A 19,937-nucleotide genomic window follows, 5' to 3' on the forward strand; every position below is an offset into this window, starting at 1 on the left:
CCCCAAAATTTTCCAAGAAACCGCAAAGAGTGAACACATCTCTAATAGTATTCGGCTAGCTCTGAGAATTCAATTCACTGTAAGACCCGTTATCCAGCTAGCTAGAGTGCTCTGGTGGTTTTCTCTAACGCTAGCTGCTGATCCTGACTTGTGGATTTTGTTGAACGTTAGTCAGCTAGCTTTTGTCTTGTGTATATGAGAATACGCAAGTTATTTTCGTCAGGGAACTCTTTTTCGCGTGCTCCGGTCAGTCAGTCGATCATAAATAATCTTTGTAAGACACTTTAGCATTTAAAACGTTGTTACTGCTTGGTAGGATATGCCTTACCGTCATCGATATTCTCTGATGCAAAGCCCGCAGCGAAAACATACAAATAACCAACATTTTATTTGATAATGAGTTTATATTATAGTCCCAACCAGGCTACAGAGTGAAAAGGAGGATAATGTGCATTTTCATTGAACAGTAATAATTTACGCATTGTGAATTTACTTCATATCCCGGTAATATCTGACAAAACGTTGTTGTTTTTTAATATAATAAATTACGCATTTCATACAACAACTTCATTCTTAAATATCCAAGTACAACACCCGATTATCAGTATTTTAAAAAAGAAAGAGACACAATAGTATGCAATATAAATATACATTATTCAGGCATTTCTTTTTCTTTTCCTTCAGTTAAACAGGTTATTAATTGCAGGCTGTAGGATTTGTCAGATAAATGCAGACAGTGCACGTACTGAAAGTGAAAATAAGTCGGGAAATTCTGTGATTAACGTCATTATTACAACAGATCGCAGTGTCACATGCGGTTATCAGATTTCTACACACTGAAAAAAAAAATAAAATCCACATTTACACGTCTCGGTGTATATATAACCACTTCATACACTGGGACACGTTTAAGACTTTGATTAAAGCTCTGTGAGCGATGGGATTAAAGGCGCGCTCGTTTTTTTAGGTACGTTATTATATCAGCTTATACTATAAACTGTACTTATTTAATATTTTGTGAATTGAGAAAATGTTAGAAATGATTCAATTGGAACAATTTAGATCTAAACAAAGCTGAAAGGGCAACAATCTTTTATCACTCTAATTAGGCACTTTAGGCTCAACTTATATTTATCTTCAATATAACGGTGATTGTGTAAGGAACAAAACTCCGCCTCCGAGTTACTGTTCCCACCTCGAAGATGATTCATTTCTTATAAACGGCACAGCCCGAAGTGTTTTATTCCTCTTTATACTACAGCAATTCTATTTTTTTATTCATTAAAGAATATTTCATACTATTTATCCATTTATAGTTACGTTTATTTTTAAATCTTCACCTTATCGCTTGCGTTACAGCAGCTTAAGTTAATTTAAAAAAAAAAAGAAAGCGCCTACAATTTCTCAGTTTTACCGCCGACACTGGAGACTCCTTCCGTAAACGTTAAATAAACATCTCCTTACCCGGGAACAAAACCTCACCATTTCCACTACTGCGCATCTTCCTTTGCCAAATGTTCATTATTAGCCGTAGATTATCCCCGTTACTGTGAACGAGCTGTTACTATAGAAACGTTACCTCCTGACCAATCGGAATTCGAGACTCAAGAACGGCATTACAGAACAAAATGCAGTACGTTATTATTCTTAGCTACGCTTTAGCTAGTTTGCTGGCTTTGGTTTCAGTTGTCTGAGTAAATAACGACGTGAAATAACTCCAGGTAGGAAGTATTAGCAGTAATAAATATAAATAAATATATATATATATATAGTTTTTTCAGAAAAGAAAACTAGGATAGCAGTGTCACAGTTCGATTATAACGATCAAAATAATAAACTGAACTCGTACACGCTAAGAAAGAGCAGGATCACGAACCGTGTGCGTGTTAAAACAGAGCTCGCTTCATAGTGCGCTGCTTTGTATAGTCTGAGCGGCGCGTTAATAATTTAATCATTTAATTTAATACGTAATTCCCACGTCAAGTAACATTCCAGTGCTGGAAGTACTGCGAGAAAGAGAAGGAAGTCATGCAGAACGTGCAGAATATTCTCAGCAGATGTTCCACGGAAGACTTCTGATCATGATGATGATGATGATGATGATGAAGGCTCCTTCCTTTGAATGGACTCCAGATTGCTCGCACACAGCTGAGGACCGACTCACCGCTCACCTGGTGCACGAGAGAGAGAGAGAGAGAGAGAGACGTTATTACGGGAGAAAGACGTCCTTTATTAGCATGTTAGCATGTGCGTGTGTGTTACTGTCTTGCGCGCAGTCACGGTTTATGTATAAATCTCAGCGTCTAACCGTTTGTTTATTTGTTTAATGTTGCTGTAGAGACGCTGAAGCTTGCTAGCATTCTGTGCTAGCGACAGCATTACAGGTCTCAGGACTGCTTTTGGTCTATTAAATGTTTTTTTTAATCGTTTTTTTAAATTGAAAAGACACTTCTAGGTTCCTACTTCACTACATTTAGCTTAAAACTTAAGATGACTCTTTTTCTCACAGTACTAGCTCATTTTAACTCCTTTTTTTTTTTTTTTTTTTACACATGACTCTTTTTCACTAGCTAACTTCAGCTTTGCTAACTAGCTTTAGCTTACGGCCATATTTTTCACAATGCTAGCTGCATCCGGTTTCTATCTAGTCTTTTTTTCTTTCTTTCTTTCTTTCTTTCTAACTACTATGCTAACTAATTTTATCTCAATGTGTATGTTACACTTCGAGCTGCTCTTTCCTTCTACAACGCTAACTAGCGCTATTTTTCAGAATGTTAGCCACTTTAATTTTGTTGCATTTCTACTCAAGTAAATTGATCGAAACGTCACGGAAACGTCCATTAACAGCAAGCGGCATGTGGACACAGTGATACAGCTACGCTTTACCAAAATAAAGTAAACTGTAAGTGGTTTTGATCTTTGTCTTGTACTCTTTGGATTTTGTCAGAGTAGGTGGATGTTAGCGTGCTAAAACTGGAGAGAGCGTAGAGGAAAACTCGGTGCTGCTGATGTGTGTACTTATCTTCCTGCCAGCTCCTTTTTCAGACATGACCTGAAGGAAGTAAATCGTTCTACATCCTTATAACCCTGCAAACAGAGAGGGAACAATTTAATGCCATTCGGTGAAACGGTGTGTACACAGGTGTGTATCTGCAGCTCCCATGAACTACCACTAGTCACCACGAGATGGCAGTACAGCTGTAATAAAGAACCAGTGTCTCATTGTGTCTCTCTCACCCTGCCTCCACGGTGCAATCGGTCCTTCATGATCCCAATAAACTCCTTGTAGCTCAGCTGGTCATCGTGGTCCACGTCGAAGATCTTAAAGGTGGTGTTCACCAAGTGCCGAGTGAGTTTAAGCCCTGTTGCTACGTACACCGCCCTCGCAAACTCATCTAACACACACACACACACAAATCAAACCATGTACGTGGAACATGAGGTAGCAGTCAATGTTACATATAATTACTGTCTAATTTTAATGCTCGAGTCTATTCCTAGTAATTAAACAACACATCTGAGGTAAATGTTGCTATTCCTAATAGTTCTGTCTCATTTCCACTGTCGCTGTGCCTTTATAAAAGCCTTAACAGCCATATTCTAGAGAGCTAACTGAATTATTAACCTTATTTTAGCCATAAATAATCTTTTTTTAGTAATTAACCAACACATCTGAGGTAAATGTTGGTATTCCTAATAGTTCTGTCTCATTTCCACTGTCGCTGTGCCTTTATAAAAGCCTTAGCAGCCATATTCTAGATAGCTAGCTGAATTATTAACCTTATTTTAGCCATAAATAATCTTTTTTTAGTAATTAACCAACACATCTGAGGTAAATGTTGGTATTCCTAATAGTTCTGTCTCATTTCCACTGTCGCTGTGCCTTTATAAAAGCCTTAACAGCCATTTGCTAGCTATCTTGCGAAATCGTTAGACTTTAATCATAAAGATTATTATGTGCTAGCTAGCTAAACTACCATCCTTTTTTTTAGTCAAATAACAGTGAGATGTTGCCTAGCAACACTTATACCACTTTAATCTGCAAAATGGTAGTTAGAAAGGATAATTAGTGTAATTTTAATCCTACTGAGTCTTATTTGAGCAACTTATCAACACCTCTGAGGAGAATGTTTACATTTTTTACAAATTTGTCTGGTTTCCAGTTCATATAACAACATTTAACGGCTTGTGTATTACTTAGCTAAGCTGTTAGCATCATTTCAGAGAAATGTTCCTATTGCCCTAGCAACAGTGTTCTCACAACTTTCACCAACTGAACAGTATGTCAATTTTTCCCCGTGTTAATTTCTTGAGACGTGAAACAATCAAGACGACCGTAGAACCCAACCTTGCCCGATGGAACGGCTGGCGAAGTTGTACATCTGCATAGCGATAGCGAAGTCTTCAAGGTTGTTAAGGAACTGAAAGAAAGACCTGAACTCTTCAAAAGTGATGCCCTGTGTGAAAAAAAAGAAAGAAAAGTGATTATCCAATCACAAACCGGATCACATGACATCATAACTAGCCTGTGTTTGATGGTTTTTTTTTTTTTAACTCAACCTGGTTTTAATTATGACAATTAGACCAGCGTTAGCTTGGTTGCTAGTGAATTATATATTTTTAATGCAAATTACACAATACAATATCTAGCCTAACGTTAACAAGCATTCAACTGAATTTTGTATACTACACATTAATTAGGCTAGCATTAGCTAGTTTGCTAATGTCGAGGAAGCATTTATATTGGCGCGTTTCCTTTTCACTAGCGAACATGAATTTCGTGTTTGATTACGCAGTGAAACAGTTTTCTTAATGTTAGCTAGTAAACTAGCGCACTGGCTTTTATCACATCATATAATTAGACTAATATATTAGCTAAGCTAAATACTTCGACACTAAACTAACTTAGCTAACGATGTTAAATATTACATTGTATACAATTCAAATATTTTATACTAAACGCTACTTTGAATCAAATGTGTTTTGAGGTCAAAGGTTTGTCAAGAGATCTCCAAGCACAATGGATTGCGAGTTTTAATGCGATCCTTCAGCAGTAGGTCATTTTTTAAAATTAGCCACAGAGATAAAACATCTGTAACAGTGAATAACGTGATGAAAAAAATAAACAGATGCCGCGTTTTAACACGGCGAGCTCGGCTGCTCATGAAAGGGGAGATGAAACCGTCATCTGATAAGGATTCGACTCCAAGATACGACTCATGAAACACACAATAGCAGCAGGGGCATTTTATCGAGGAACTTTTTTTTATCCAAGCGACGTTTCAGTTCAAAGTCAACACACGCCGCCGCGACATTTATTTGAAAGAAGCAGTATAAGCGTAAAGCCTTGTGTGATTACGTTCTTTTGTCCATTTAGACATGATTCAAAAAGTCTTCCCTGCTGAAAACAACAACAACAACAACAACCACCACCATCACAGAAATTCTAATGGTTTCCACTACAAAATACCATTACAAACCATCAGCTAACCATTTAAACCATGACCATTATTAGTCCTTAATGATATCCACCATTCATAACAACATGCCACCAATAGAAGGCAACAAATTACCAGTAGAGACCCACAGGTACCATTACAGTTTCCATTAAAGCCAATAAAATTCCCATTATAACCATTAAAACCTTTACAAATGTGATGGCGGTTTATATTGTGTAGTTTTTTTTCAGCAGGGTTATCACATTTCCCACTTTGGCGCTTTCATGAGAAACAAAAGGCCTCATGTCAACATGTCGGTTTGGACCAAAACATCCACTTCCCCAAGAAGAGCTCGCTCTTTTCACTAGCGAGGGCGTCTAACCGAGCTGAACATGATACCATTGGGGCAGCGGCCTGTCAATCACCTACAAGAACAAAGGGGAGGAGTGGAATTAAGGGGCAGAGGTGACAGGAAGAGATGTAAGATTACAAGCTGCTGTTACACACACACTCTGCTGATGGAGCGGCGGAGCGTTCAGGTGTGAAGTGTGTGAAGATGTTGAAGCGTTGGATGATCAGAAAGCTTGGAGAGTTTGGTTACGTTCCAAGAGAAAGAAAGAAAATGAGAAGAAAAAAAACCCCAGTACGGAAGCACCTTTTCGTCAGGAATGGACTGGCGCACATTTTCCAGGTAGCTGCGTATGTCCTCTACGTTGGTGTAGCGCAGCAGGATGCGAGCGAAATCTTCCTCGCTGATGGTGGTCATGCCTTTGGAGTACGTCAGAAACTCGATCTCCAGCATCTCGGTCTGGAGGTTATCCATAAACCTGAGACAGAACGAGGAAATGTATAATAAGAGTGAAGATGTACTGGGCTTCTGGGTCCGAGGTTGTAACAGTAAGGTTGCGCTTATCGTCTCATGTTAGTAATCGACCTAGTAAATCACGAGGTGGAACGTGTCTGAACATTAGGAGTAAAACATTTATTTCAAAATCATTATATTCATGACGTGACGTCTCTGTTTCTGTATAAAAGTGAAAAAATAAACACATGAATGCCAGAGCTTTTTGGATGAATGAGAGAGGCAAAATATCGGATATGAAATCATTTTATGTAAATGTTTTTGGGTTGTTTTACAGGTGGATTTTTTTAAAATGGCAAATTGTGAACGTGAGAGCATCTCCTGTGAATGTGAAAGGACGTTTATCAATGAAAGAGCATGTTGTGCAAATGCGAAAGGTAAATTTGTGAATCCAAGAGCATTTTATGTGACTGTCACAGGAACATTTTTTGCAAACTAGAAGTAAAATTGTGAATGTGAGAACATTTTGTGTAAATGTGAGAGATAAATTTTTAGAATGTCAGAGCATTTTATATAAATGTGAGAGGTGAATTAGTGAATGTGAGAGGTGAATTAGAGAACGTGAGAGGTGAGAGAACGTGAGAGGTGAAAGTGAACGTGAGAGGTGAATTAGGGAATGTGAGAGGTGAATTAGTGATTGTGAGAGGTGAAAGTGAATGTGAGAGGTGAATTAGTGAATGCGAGAGGTGAAAGTGAATGTGAGAGGTGAATTAGTGAACGTGAGAGGTGAATTAGTGAATGCGAGAGGTGAAAGTGAATGTGAGAGGTGAATTAGTGAACGTGAGAGGTGAAAGTGAATGTGAGAGGTGAATTAGTGAATGTGAGAGGTGAATTAGTGAACGTGAGAGGTGAATTAGTGAACGTGAGAGGTGAAAGTGAATGTGAGAGGTGAATTAGGGAACGTGAGAGGTGAATTAGTGAATGTGAGAGGTGAATTAGAGAACGTGAGAGGTGAAAGTGAATGTGAGAGGTGAATTAGTGAATGTGAGAGGTGAATTAGTGAATGTGAGAGGTGAATTAGAGAACGTGAGAGGTGAAAGTGAATGTGAGAGGTGAATTAGTGAATGTGAGAGGTGAATTAGAGAACGTGAGAGGTGAATTAGTGAATGTGAGAGGTGAATTAGAGAACGTGAGAGGTGAATTAGTGAATGTGAGAGGTGAATTAGTGAATGTGAGAGGTGAATTAGTGAATGTGAGAGGTGAAAGTGAATGTGAGAGGTGAATTAGTGAATGTGAGAGGTGAATTAGTGAATGTGAGAGGTGAATTAGTGAATGTGAGAGGTGAATTAGTGAATGTGAGAGGTGAAAGTGAATGTGAGAGGTGAATTAGTGAATGTGAGAGGTGAATTAGTGAATGTGAGAGGTGAATTAGTGAATGTGAGAGGTGAATTAGTGAATGTGAGAGGTGAAAGTGAATGTGAGAGGTGAATTAGTGAATGTGAGAGGTGAATTAGTGAATGTGAGAGGTGAATTAGTGAATGTGAGAGGTGAATTAGAGAACGTGAGAGGTGAATTAGTGAATGTGAGAGGTGAATTAGTGAATGTGAGAGCAATATGTGAGGTAAAATATTGGATGCGAGAGCATTCAAAAGGCAAATGTGTGAACAAAACAGAATTTCAGAAGAATCTGAGAAGTATGAGAGATTTAGAGTCAATGCGAAAGGTAAATTAATGAAAGCGAGAGCACTTTGTATCAATGCGAGAAGTAAATTAGAGCGTGTAAGAGCATTTACTGTAGATGCGAGATTACGAAATCATACCGTGTTAAAACGGCTGTAATACATCAGAAACTGGATTGTTGACATTGAGAGGCAAATTATTTATTATGAATGGATTTTTTTCCATGTGAAAAGTAAACCTGTGAATTTCAGAGTGTTTTGTGTGAACGTGAGAAGTAATTTAGCGATCATAAGAGCAGTCGATGTTTGTGTATGAAAGGCAAGGCGTGACTAGCGGGTTAAAGCTTCATGATCAGTGCGTCGTCAGCGTCGGGTACCTGTAGAAATCGTCGAACGTCAACTCCGCCTTCCCTTTCTTCCCGAAGAAGTGTATGAGCAGCGTGGTGTCGATAGTCATGCTCTCGTCCGTGCGCTGGTCGGAGAGGGCAGGGGGAAAAGAAAAAAAAAAATAGAGAGGGCGGGGCAAAAAAAGAAAAGAAAGCAGTGAGTGAGAAAAGCATGGTCTGAGATGATTGGATGAACGGGGCTGTCCGTCACAGACGCAGAGCAATCCAAGGTGCTTCGTTCGGTGCATTCGGCTTCACCAGAGTGGGAGCAGCACTTGCACAGACGCGGCCATCTTTATACCGTTCAGGTGAAAACATCAGGCATAAAGATCGAAGGACGAGCGCGAGACAAATACACGAGCGACAGACAGCCACTGATACACAAACATACATTCATGTAAAATATGCACCGCATAAATCTGTGCAGACGGAGACGGAGACAGAGACAATGGCGGACGCAGACAGACGAGAAGATGCATGAAGACACCTCAGGCCATGCATTTCAGAGACAGGCTGCATTCACACATAAGTGCTGATGTGTGAATAGGTGACTAGAGTCCACCTTTTTCCTGCTGCAGATAAACCTCTCTCTCTCTCTCTCTCTCTCTCTCTCTCAAATGTTCAATATACTCTCCAAAAGTTTTTTTTCCCTCAAATCCATGAGGAAAAAAAATAAATAAAACCTACAATAGTGATATATACGTACACATATCATCATCCAGGACTCCTTCAACGTGATTCAGTATTGAGTACAAGAGTCAGTTTTTACTGGAAACGGAATGATAGGCCACGCCTCCCTCTCTAGACTGACAGACCAATCAACAAGCCTCCAGTCTTGGTTTCTAATCTGGAACCATTACACACTTTTCCATCATAAAAGACCCGGGTCACGGCACCAACACCGAACTGCTGCCGGTTTGGTACCAAGAAAATGTGACACGAGGGGGCGGAGTCATCTTGTCAACAACTGAAGTTGTTTACATGACTGGTATTAGTGAACAGTGTGGAGAATGTTTATTTATTCATTTCATTTATTAATTTTTTTAAATTGCAAAATTTGCTAAATTGTTATGGTAATGACGTCTGATGTCAATCAGTCGTTATATAAAGCCAATCAGATTTTAAAACAATTGCTGAACTAGTGTACAAAAAAAAAAAAAGGTGTTACATGGTCAAAAGAATATACAAAATAAAAGAATAAAAAAAAAACAATTATGCAGCTGAAAAAATTTGACTGATAAGAAATTCTTCATGTGCACTCTTAAAAAATGTAGAACCCTTACGAGTTCTTCGGTTGTCCCTCCAACAAAGCTGAACTCTACAGCAAAACGTTCTCCTGTCCGAAAGGGTTCCGGGTAGAACTTTTTTCGGAAGTAAAGAACCTTTAAAAGAACCCCCTTTTTCTAAGAATCGGTGTATTAATTGAGTAAGCATGTGGTACAAACTCCAGATTAATGGTCTCTTAGTACCTAGAACCAAATGTAGCTCTTGGAACTTGGTACAAAAGGTTCTTTATTGAATAATGAATGGATTCTTCTAATTAGGAAACACTCTGTTGTAGGGTTCTACATCCAACCTTGAAGGGTTGCGCCAGAAGAACCCATTAAGGTTCTAGATTTAAGAGTGTAGGCTTGATTTCTATACATGCCACACCCCTGAGGCCGAGATATAGGAGGAGCCTGCCATGCTAAACTTCATTGGCCACACCCCCTTTTTTCCCCCACGAGCTTTTTCAGTGCATTCAAGCCAGACGAGAGCAGAGCTTCGGTCCATGCCTCTGCGATACCTCCAGATTAAAATCCTATCCAAGGAGAAACCATTTCAAGCGAAAAGAAGTTTCACACACACAAAAAAAGAGAAAGAATGGTAGACTCAAGCAGAGGAATCAGACAGGAACACATGGTGTTTGATGATGTGAGATGTAAATCATTCAACACGTCACATATACGGTCATGAGACAAGTATCGTCAAAAGGGTACGGCCCAAAATCACAGCTCAGGCAAAAACATTACAAAACACAACAAAATGTCTTCACAGTGAAATGAAGTTCTCGGTTTTTAAACTTGATCAACATTCGGTTATTTTCTTTTCCATTGAACCACGAGTAACGGACGTCTCAAACAGGCTTTAAACTGTGCCATTACTTTTAGGATTGTAACGCGTACTCAATAAAAACTCCACCAGCAGAGGGCGTGATAACGTGTGTTCTCCGTGTCGGATTAAATGATGACGATCTTCTTACGATAGACCTGTGCTTAAAGGAAATGATGGAGAGAAGGAGATTTTTTGTTGCTGTTTATCAAAATCACCACCAGCGTATTTGTAGCGGTCCTGTGTATTTGAGGTCATCCTACGCAATCCTCTTCTTATCGGTGGATTTTAGATGAACATCGTAGCAGCACTCTCAAATACAGATTTGATTAAGACGTTTCTCACACCGACAGAACTTTGTCGTCGGCCATCTTTGCTCACAATGGAACTAAATACCTACATTACCTCAGGATTCCAACAATTCAGTCTTTAAATTTCAGGAGGCGCGGCTTAGGCTGTGTACATGCTGTAAAACGTGACCAAGCAGCCATTTTATTAAAAAACGTCACCAAGCAGCCAATTTGTTCGCAACGTGACCAAGCAGCTATTTTGTTAAAAAACGTGACCAAGCAGCCATTTTGTTAAAAAACGTGACCAAGCAGCCATTTTGTTAAAAAACGTGACCAAGCAGCCAATTTGTTCGCAACGTGACCAAGCAGCTATTTTGTTCGCAAACGTGACCAAGCAGCTATTTTGTTAAAAAACGTGACCAAGCAGCCATTTTGTTAAAAAACGTGACCAAGCAGCCAATTTGTTCGCAACGTGACCAAACAGCCATTTTGTTAAAAAACGTGACCAAGCAGCCATTTTGTTAAAAAACGTGACCAAGCAGCCAATTTGTTCGCAACGTGACCAAACAGCCATTTTGTTAAAAAACGTGACCAAGCAGCCATTTTGTTAAAAAACGTGACCAAGCAGCCAATTTGTTCGCAACGTGACCAAGCAGCTATTTTGTTAAAAAACGTGACCAAGCAGCCATTTTGTTAAAAAACGTGACCAAGCAGCCATTTTGTTAAAAAACGTGACCAAGCAGCCATTTTGTTAAAAAACGTGACCAAGCAGCCATTTCGTTCGAAAACGTGACCAAGCAGCCATTTCGTTAAAAAACGTGACCAAGCAGCCAATTTGTTCGAAAACGTGACCAAGCAGCCAATTTGTTCGAAAATGTGACCAAGCAGCCATTTTGTTCGAAAACGTGACCAAGCAGCCATTTTGTTAAAAAACGTGACCAAGCAGCCATTTCGTTCGAAAACGTGACCAAGCAGCCAATTTGTTTGAAAACGTGACCAAGCAGCCATTTTGTTAAAAAACGTGACCAAGCAGCCATTTTGTTCGAAAACGTGACCAAGCAGCCATTTTGAAAAGCAATTCGCTTACCCAGGATGGAGGACGGCCATCTCAATAACGTTACAGCATTGAACATTGCCATACGAAGTTTTGTTCATTTTGTAGAGATACTGGTTTACCACATTAGCGCCGTAGCTTCAGCAATTATAGTATGAACAGAATTGTTTACTTACAAACCATCCTTTAATTGCTGAGCTCCTACCACCTTCTATTAGCACATAATCCCCCTTTTTTTCATTCCTCTATTTCCTGGAAGATTGATATAAGGAGCGTTATGTCACAGTTCCTGGAAACCCGCTACTACAAAGTCATCATTGCATTACACCGTAGACGGCCACGCCCCCTGTGGGGCGGAGTCATCACTTGAGGGCTTTTAGCCTTTGATCTGGCAGGTGAAAAACAGTGATTAGCGGGATGACTAACACACACACACAGTCACTCAGACACACACTCATCAGACGTTACAAACACACACTCACACACATGTGGTGTTCCTCTAAGTGTTCATCTGAGAGCGTGCAGTCAATAATACAAACAATCCTGTGGAAGTGTGTCATCTGGGAGAGTGGGATCTCGAATTACTATCTCTTTCAATCACACACACACACACACTCACACACACACACACACACACACACACACACACTCTTTGTAACAGACTGGGTAAATAAAGGGCAGATGTACGGCTCAGCAGAGTCATTACGTTTCCTCGTCATTAGAGCACCTCAACGCAGACAAATAAACGCATCATCGCTTCCCAGTTGTCTGCTGCCGTCTGATGTTAGTACGTGATGTTAGAACCCTTGAAAAGACACGGAACCTCACTGATGCTGCACTAAACCTGAAACGAGTCACTAGTTATACGTCTACAGTACAGTGTCCGGTCCATGATCCAACACTACACTCATCGTATAAGCTGCACTGCGGTGGATCGGTTTTGGCCGAGTGTGTGCGCCTGTACCGTGTTTCCCCATTAATTCATGTGGTATATATTGAGGTGTGACGAGCCAACGATCTGGAACGACACATCGATTTAAAAAGCAACGACCGAGCGGTTATAATTCGCTTAGTGTTGTGAAAAGAAAAACAACCGGTGTGTAAAAGTGATTCATATTTTAAATAATTTAACAGGCTAACAAGCTGATTTGCTCACGTGTCCGATACGGTTACGTCATCATTCGTGAAAATACAGCAAGTCTACGCCAGATTCTGTCCAAAGTTGGTCGACGTGAGGATAATAAAATCGTATCGCGTCGGATCCTCGCAGATTCAGTCGTATCGTCAAATATCGAACGGTTACCTTGTGAAGTGAAATCTTATCGTCTCGAGTGGAAGACTGAGGTTCCACATCCCTACTTTATACCCTCCAACCATGACGTATGAAGATGTTTGCGCCCATTCTGAAGCGTAAGTAGGTGTGAAAAACCATGTGGGGTTCGTTTAGGTTTCATCATCGCCGCTAACATATTTGTAGCTATTCTATAAGTTTGGTCTCCCCCTAGTGGTGGATTTTAGAAGCGCGTCACAGTAGAGCTCATACTGAGATTTTAATCACGGTTTAATCCGAAACTTCGCTGCAGTCTATCTTTTGCTGGCACAACAGTCGCACATACGAGTGCTTCTAGATCCGTCCGTGTTCACGACCGGCGCAACAACGAGGTGAAATAGGTAAAAAGTAAACAAAGTTAGGTCAGTAAAACAATAAACGCTCGCACTCCGTACCCAGTAGTGAGTAGTGTGGTGTTTTCCCTGCTCTAGCACACTTGATTTGACTCAGTGAAGGGTCTGAGGTGTTCAATCAGGTGTGTCAGAGCAGGACCTCGGCCCTACGTGGACAGCGATGCACCCATGACGGTGAGGACGATGGATGGAAAAAAGCGAGGGATGAGAGTGTGAGGGCGGAAGCGGTACCTCTGCCAGGTCAGAAAAGAGCGCCTGGCTGGCGCTTCGTCTCAACACGTCCCAGTAGCTCCGCGCCACACACTCCTCTCGGCTCTCTTTTTTCGACACCTGAGGGAGGGTCGGCAGCACAGGGGCGGCCGTTAGTGGGTTAGCAAGAGAAACGGGTGCACATTGAAAATGTGGAAAAGAAGATGGTTTGTCAGGGCTACGCTGAACGAGGAGACAGTTATTGCATTTCGTAAACTTGTCATTTTATAAACAATATCTTGCACAGTTTTCGTTCGTGTTGAGCGGAAGCTTTCGTTTTTAAAGCAATTTTAAGTCTAGTCTGTCTGAAAAGCGTCGACACGTCAAGTTTTAAGTCCTTCAACACAGAATAAATATCGTTTAGGGAATCTGACTAAACCCTTGTTTAGTTTTTTTCTCATTTTACCGGGAACGGTGAGTAAAACTGCTATAAAACAGTAATATACATGGGTTAAAAATGCAAGTATTTGAATATTTAAAAAATGTAACAGGAAAACGTGAATAAATTTAACAATATAACAATTACAAATAAACGTTCTTTAATTTTTGGACGTTCAGTGATAGGTCAATGACAATTACAGAAATATTTTTTTTGCCATTTTGAAACTTAAAATTTTAATAAACTGCACTCATTTGTGTGTGTGTGTGTGTGTGTGTGTGTGTGTTTATAGTTATGCCCAGTAATGATTATTTTATTTTCCATTTTATAATTTTGGTGTTAATCTTTGAAACAATAGATGATCATAAAGTAAAAACATTTCATTCTGATTATTTTTATCTTTCTTTCATCACTGATGTGTTTTGTAAAAGAATCCACTTTGTCGAAACATGGCAGAAGGGCCACCTCGGTTTCTGTGCGTGTGTGTGTGCGTGTGTGTGTGTGTGTGATTAAAGGTCACGCAGGTGGACTAAGTGCTTTTAAAACACTCCAGCAGCGGCTCAATAGAAAACACATTTTGCTCTCGCTGTGTTTCTGCTCCAATCGCTCAAAACGTCTCTGATGAAGTTTGCGCTGGACTCGTTACGAGACACGAAGATCAATCTGAATTTAATTTCCCCCCTAAATCAGGGTCAAAACAGTTACTTAAAAAACCCCAAAACAAATCGTTCGACCCGTGAAGGTCAACCCTCCCTGCTCTGCTCGAGAGCTGTCGATTTTTCCCGCGCGTTCGGCCCGTTTTCCCACCTTCGTTTCACATCTAAACACACAAGGTCAAAGGTCAGAGGGCACAAGGTGGTGGTGGTGATACATACGCTAGTGCCTGGGGCGACATGATATCCGTAGAGCTGCATGCTCTACGTGTCGTTCGGAGAGGCAGCGGAGGAGGAAGAGGAAGGAGAGGAACACACACACACACACACACACACGTTAGAACATGGTTAAAGAAGACAAAACATTTTACACTCGTTACTCGTTTTCTATCTCGATTCACAGTGAGGACAGATCTGTGAAAAAAAAGGACTCGGATTTTCAAAACCGAGGCACAAAGTCGCATTCAGCAAATCATCATGGTTGCCATGGCGAGACATTATACACACATAACACTTATAAGAAAAGCAGTTATTTGGGATTTATAACAGCTTAAAGAGCATTCCTTAGTCACGGTATAGCAACATCAGGGTATTAACAGTGTGTGTGTGTGTGTGTGTGTGTGTGTGAGACGCTAATGTAGCACAATCCTACTGGCTGTTTAAAAAAAAACGAAGTTTTTATTTCCCTCCCAAGACCATCCGTGCATCCATGATGTCATCCATCCATCAAATATTAAAGGGATCCTCTACCTGATAAACATGATGTAATCTGCCGATTAGATCACTACTGTTATGAAGCAACGCACCATCATCACCCTCAGCTGGCCGCTGTAGATCCGTTGCGGCGGCCGGTTTTACCTCGCTTCGATCGACAGGCCAATAACCATCATCATCATCATCATCATCTCCCATATGGAAAGCAAACAACAAATTATGGATCTTCCCAAGATCTGCTAAACATTTTCTTACTCAGGAGCATCCTCTGCAAGCTCTGTCTTTTTCCAAAGACACTCTTCTAACACAAACCGTGCATTCACACACTCGTTCACACCTAGGGGCAATCTGCCAGAGCCAGTCTGTGCCAATCTACTGCCATGTTCTTGGGAGATGAGAGAAACTGGAGAACCTGGAAGAAACCCAGACAGACAGTAGCTCAGGCTCAGACTGATCAAACTGCTCATCTTCGATATCTCCAAATCATCATCCGTATCCTGATCCCAACATCCATCTCCCAATCCAAACCCCGTCTCCTAATCCATCACCCAAGCACTCCTCACCCAACACCATATTTCTCAAATCCGGTCCAGATCTCAATTATGGACACCAATCGTCCAACCCAGAACTATTTCTGGATCTTTCCACACAACACTGATCTCCAGTTCCATCAGCCATCTCCCAAGTCACAGATTCAAAAGCCATCTCCCAAAGATCCTGACCAAAATCCATCATATGAGCCAATACTCATTCATCTTCAGTTACCGATTTATCCTCGTCAGAGTAATGGTCGATTCAGAACCTATCCCAGGAACACCGGGCACAAAGTAGGAACACACCATGGATCGGATGCCTGTCCGTCCAACCTGAGCTCAGGATCAAACCAGAGAACCTGAAGCTGCCAACATCAATCACTTGATCCAAAATCTATCTCCTGACCCAACACCCTAACTCTGACCTCTTGATTCGAAACATCTCCTGACCTCTTCTCTTGACAGAATCCATTTTCCCACGCCAATACACGTTCCTTCATTCCAAATCATCCATCACTGGACCCAACACCAATCTCCTTACCTCTTCTCTTACCTCAACCCCCTGTTCCAAGACCAAACCCTCCAAACTGTTATCATCTTTCTGACCCGACTTCCACTTCCCATCTCTCCAATCCATCAAATTCCATATCCTTACCTCACAGCCAACTCAAATTTCACACAAATTATGTACCCAAATGGGAAAACCTCCCAAATCTCCCAATCTCCTGAACGTTCAGGTCTGCTCTCAATCACACAGAAGACCTGCATTATTCACCATGCCACTCGTTTATAAAACCTGGTGTCCAGACCCTTACCAGCTGAGCTGACTTCTCCGCGTCTCCCTTGCGTCCCTTCTTTTCGTTCTTCTTCCGGAAGATTTCCTGCAGCTGTAGGACAGAATTTGGTGTGAGCGGTGCAGATGCTTCTTTTGCTAATCTCTAATAAAGTAAGAAGAATTCCGTTTCAGATCTCTCTGTAAAATCAAGGTCTAACTACTCGCTCTGGAAAATCCATCAAGTAAGCGCTTGGACCCCCTGGATTTGAATTAATTCCACTGTTCCTTCCTCCAAACGGTCTATAACTGGGTCACTATGAACAGAGAAGAAAAAAAAAGAAGTCAGATTATCTCACCACCAGAAACTCTTGCTTGTCCACCATCTGGTTGCCGTCGGCGTCGAACATGTTGAAGGCTATTTTAAAGCCAGCATGAGGCTCTGAGGAAAAAGACACGTGAGTCATATACGTAGATTCAGCTTTCAGAATGAGACAATGTGCATTACTGTGATGTCATTTCTATAACGCATTAGCCAGGAAGACTCCTCGGTGGAAAGTCGTCTCTAGACGGTACGGGAGGTTCGGAAACTCATCATCTTTAAGTGCGATATAATATTCTGTCCTTATACCACAGCGCCGCTGAATTCTGCAGTCTCTAATGAGACGTGGTGTCTATTCAACCTTTACGGGAAGGAGTCTCCGGTATCAATGACAACGGTCCAAACTTCATCCCGCACCTGCCTGTTCGATTTACTAGAGATCTGAAATTCTAGTCGACGTCCACAAACCAACCAACAAACGAATATTCAAACACAGATGCCTCGCCTCAAGCTCGACACTTAATTCCGACTTTGAAGCTCGTCGGTTCAAAGTCAGAGTCTTCTTCGGAAACAAACACCGCCTTTCGTCACCTCCTCCAGGTGTGTTTTTGACCTAGTCGAGGGCCACGAGCCTCTCCGCGGTGTTACGTTGCCGTGGGAACAGTACGTCGAGGCAGGGTCGTTGTGTTCCAGAGGACGTGCCGAGTGAAGTGCTTCAGCGCAGCAGGAAAGGGTGAAGACACGAGCTGTAATGATGCTCTACTCAACGAGTTCATAACGCCCGAGCTATTTCAGAACGTAGAACATAGAGTGCTTGAAAAACAAACAAACAAAAAGGTTAGAAAAGAAAAAAGGTATAAACCCATTTAAGTGCTGAATTCTGGAACCTCGCAGTTCAGACGGTTAGACGGACACCACGGCAGACTCGTCCGTCTCGCTCAGGATGAAAGCATGGGTGGAAACGGTCTGGGTCTGCCAGACCATAATGTATAACTGTGTTCTAACTGTGATACGTCTTTAAAGGAGGTAAGCAGGCCTGGTGAAACCCAAAAAAAATTAAATAAGAAAGGCAAAATTATAGCAAGAAGGACAAACTGACATACTGAGCCAAGCAGGAAAGACGGACAAATTGAGAGGGTATGAGGAGAAATGGACAGAACGGTCGGAAAAGGATGAACATTTCTAATACTTACTGGTCAGGATACAAAGCAGGAAGAGATACTCGGTGTAAGCGATGATGCCTGCAAAACAAAATCACAAGGGTCACATTTATTTGCACACCGATAAGCCTCATCCCTCATTTCTTTCCTCATTCCTCTGGATCCTGTTTACACAGGACCGCTTGATGGGCCTTTCAACTGAAACCTGAACTCTAAATCTTTGCTAGTTTTACAAAAGGATGTCCCTTCGTGGAGATAAGATCTAAAGATTCTCTCGGGTGCACACGGAACGCTCCAGCCCCTTTTCTGGCACGGGCACTCCGGGACGGACTGTCGAAGTCACCCAAGCTTCTGTTGGGAAGCTCTTGAGGATGTTTTGGAAGTAAGGGTAGACGACAGGGATGCATTAGCCACTGAAAACGTTCTCGTCACGTATTGGTAGCAGGGCTACAGATAGTTCTGGCTGACTGAGCCGAGCGTTTCAGGCCGGCGGTTTTTTTACGCCTCGGGCGGAGAGGAACCCGACACGGGTCCATTTACCAGAGCAGGGGGGTGATACCTACCTGGTCTCTCCGCACACAAACAGACATGCGCTCACACCCATGGAACATCAGGCTCCTTGATGTCCTCAAGCTGTAGAACTAATGCTAAGGTTTCTTGGTCACTATTATTTGACGTTATCTGATGGTCCACAAGTCGTGGAACTTCATTTATCAGACAGGGATACATTTTGATCAAATGGCGTTTCTCAAACCAGATCCCAAACGCCGTCGTGGGCGAAAGATGAATTCTAGCATCTCCCAAACAAGCCACACACCACCTTAAGCAGGCATGTCAGAGGACCGCTCAGAGGGACGAGGGAACGAGCTGGTGTTGTAGCTGTAGCCTTCAGGAGAATCTTCTCCGGTTTCAAATTCCCAGTTGTGACGGAACGTCAGCGAGGGACTGTCTATCGGCGGGGTGCGGTAGGAAACGTTGACGTACCAGATGAGGAAGAAATCGACCGTTATTTTGTAAGACATCTCTCCACCCCTCTCCTGAAAGAGTTAACCTCCCTCAGGGCTCCATCACCTTGGCTCCATATTTACCTGGAAACCAGCCTCTGGAGACGTTCTCACACACACACACACCTTTCCATCAGATTTGAACCAGATTCCGTGTTTTGTCTTCATAACACGGCGTCGGTCAAAGTTAAGGAGATGGTGCGAATTACGGTTCTGCTGTAAAAACGATAATTATAAAAGGAAAAGAGTGGAATCCGTGCGGTTTATTTTTAGCCGTCCCGCTGCGGTTAGCGCCTGTGTGAAGCGAGTGTGTAATTATCACCGCGGGGAATTAGCCAGTCTGCTACCAGCGCCGCGCCAGCAAATGCTTTAATTGCAGCCCTCGTGTCAGTGATCTTCCTCAGGTTTATTTATTTATTTATTTATTTAATTCACATTCCCTTCTGTGTGTGATTTTGCTTCAGTTTGGGATTCGGGAACGCTGCCAGCTTCCGGAGAGACGAGGAATAGCGGCGTGAAAGAACGAAAGGAAGAAAGAGAGCGAGCGGGAGAGATTCAGCATCAGTACGGGCGAAGTGTGTGATTATACAGGCTGCTACGCAACAAACAGAGCAAATTCTGGGTGGAGCACCAAAGGGATGTTAGCTCGGCCTGCATGAGGGCGAACGTTTAAGCCTTTCCTCGAGTTTCCTGCGCGTTTCAGTTGCGTAAGATTGTTAGCGTTAGCG

General features: G+C 41.8%; 1 protein-coding gene across 3 annotated transcripts in view; it reads right to left on the reverse strand.

Annotated features, from left to right (window-relative positions):
* Positions 1–384: 384 nt before the first annotated feature.
* The window catches only part of micu3a (mitochondrial calcium uptake family, member 3a), a 27,853-nt gene continuing 8,300 nt past the window's right edge, over positions 385–19,937 (reverse strand). The window contains exons 5-14 of one of the 3 annotated variants that reach the window (XM_053618882.1): positions 18,239–18,286; positions 17,083–17,165; positions 16,767–16,838; positions 14,927–14,968; positions 8,297–8,391; positions 6,094–6,265; positions 4,349–4,457; positions 3,238–3,395; positions 3,023–3,087; positions 385–2,174 (exon numbers count right to left, since the gene is read on the reverse strand). In XM_053618882.1, the coding sequence (XP_053474857.1) occupies positions 2,168–2,174; positions 3,023–3,087; positions 3,238–3,395; positions 4,349–4,457; positions 6,094–6,265; positions 8,297–8,391; positions 14,927–14,968; positions 16,767–16,838; positions 17,083–17,165; positions 18,239–18,286 (851 nt within the window). In that variant the 3' untranslated portion in view covers positions 385–2,167. Of the gene's footprint in view, positions 2,175–3,018; positions 3,088–3,237; positions 3,396–4,348; positions 4,458–6,093; positions 6,266–8,296; positions 8,392–13,654; positions 13,754–14,926; positions 14,969–16,766; positions 16,839–17,082; positions 17,166–18,238; positions 18,287–19,937 lie in introns of those variants that run through there. The other 2 variants (XM_053618881.1, XM_053618883.1) reach the window with 2 other exon arrangements.

The sequence above is a fragment of the Ictalurus furcatus genome, chromosome 29 (genome assembly GCF_023375685.1).
Source record: "Ictalurus furcatus strain D&B chromosome 29, Billie_1.0, whole genome shotgun sequence".
In the NCBI taxonomy this organism is placed as follows: Eukaryota; Metazoa; Chordata; class Actinopteri; order Siluriformes; family Ictaluridae; genus Ictalurus; species Ictalurus furcatus.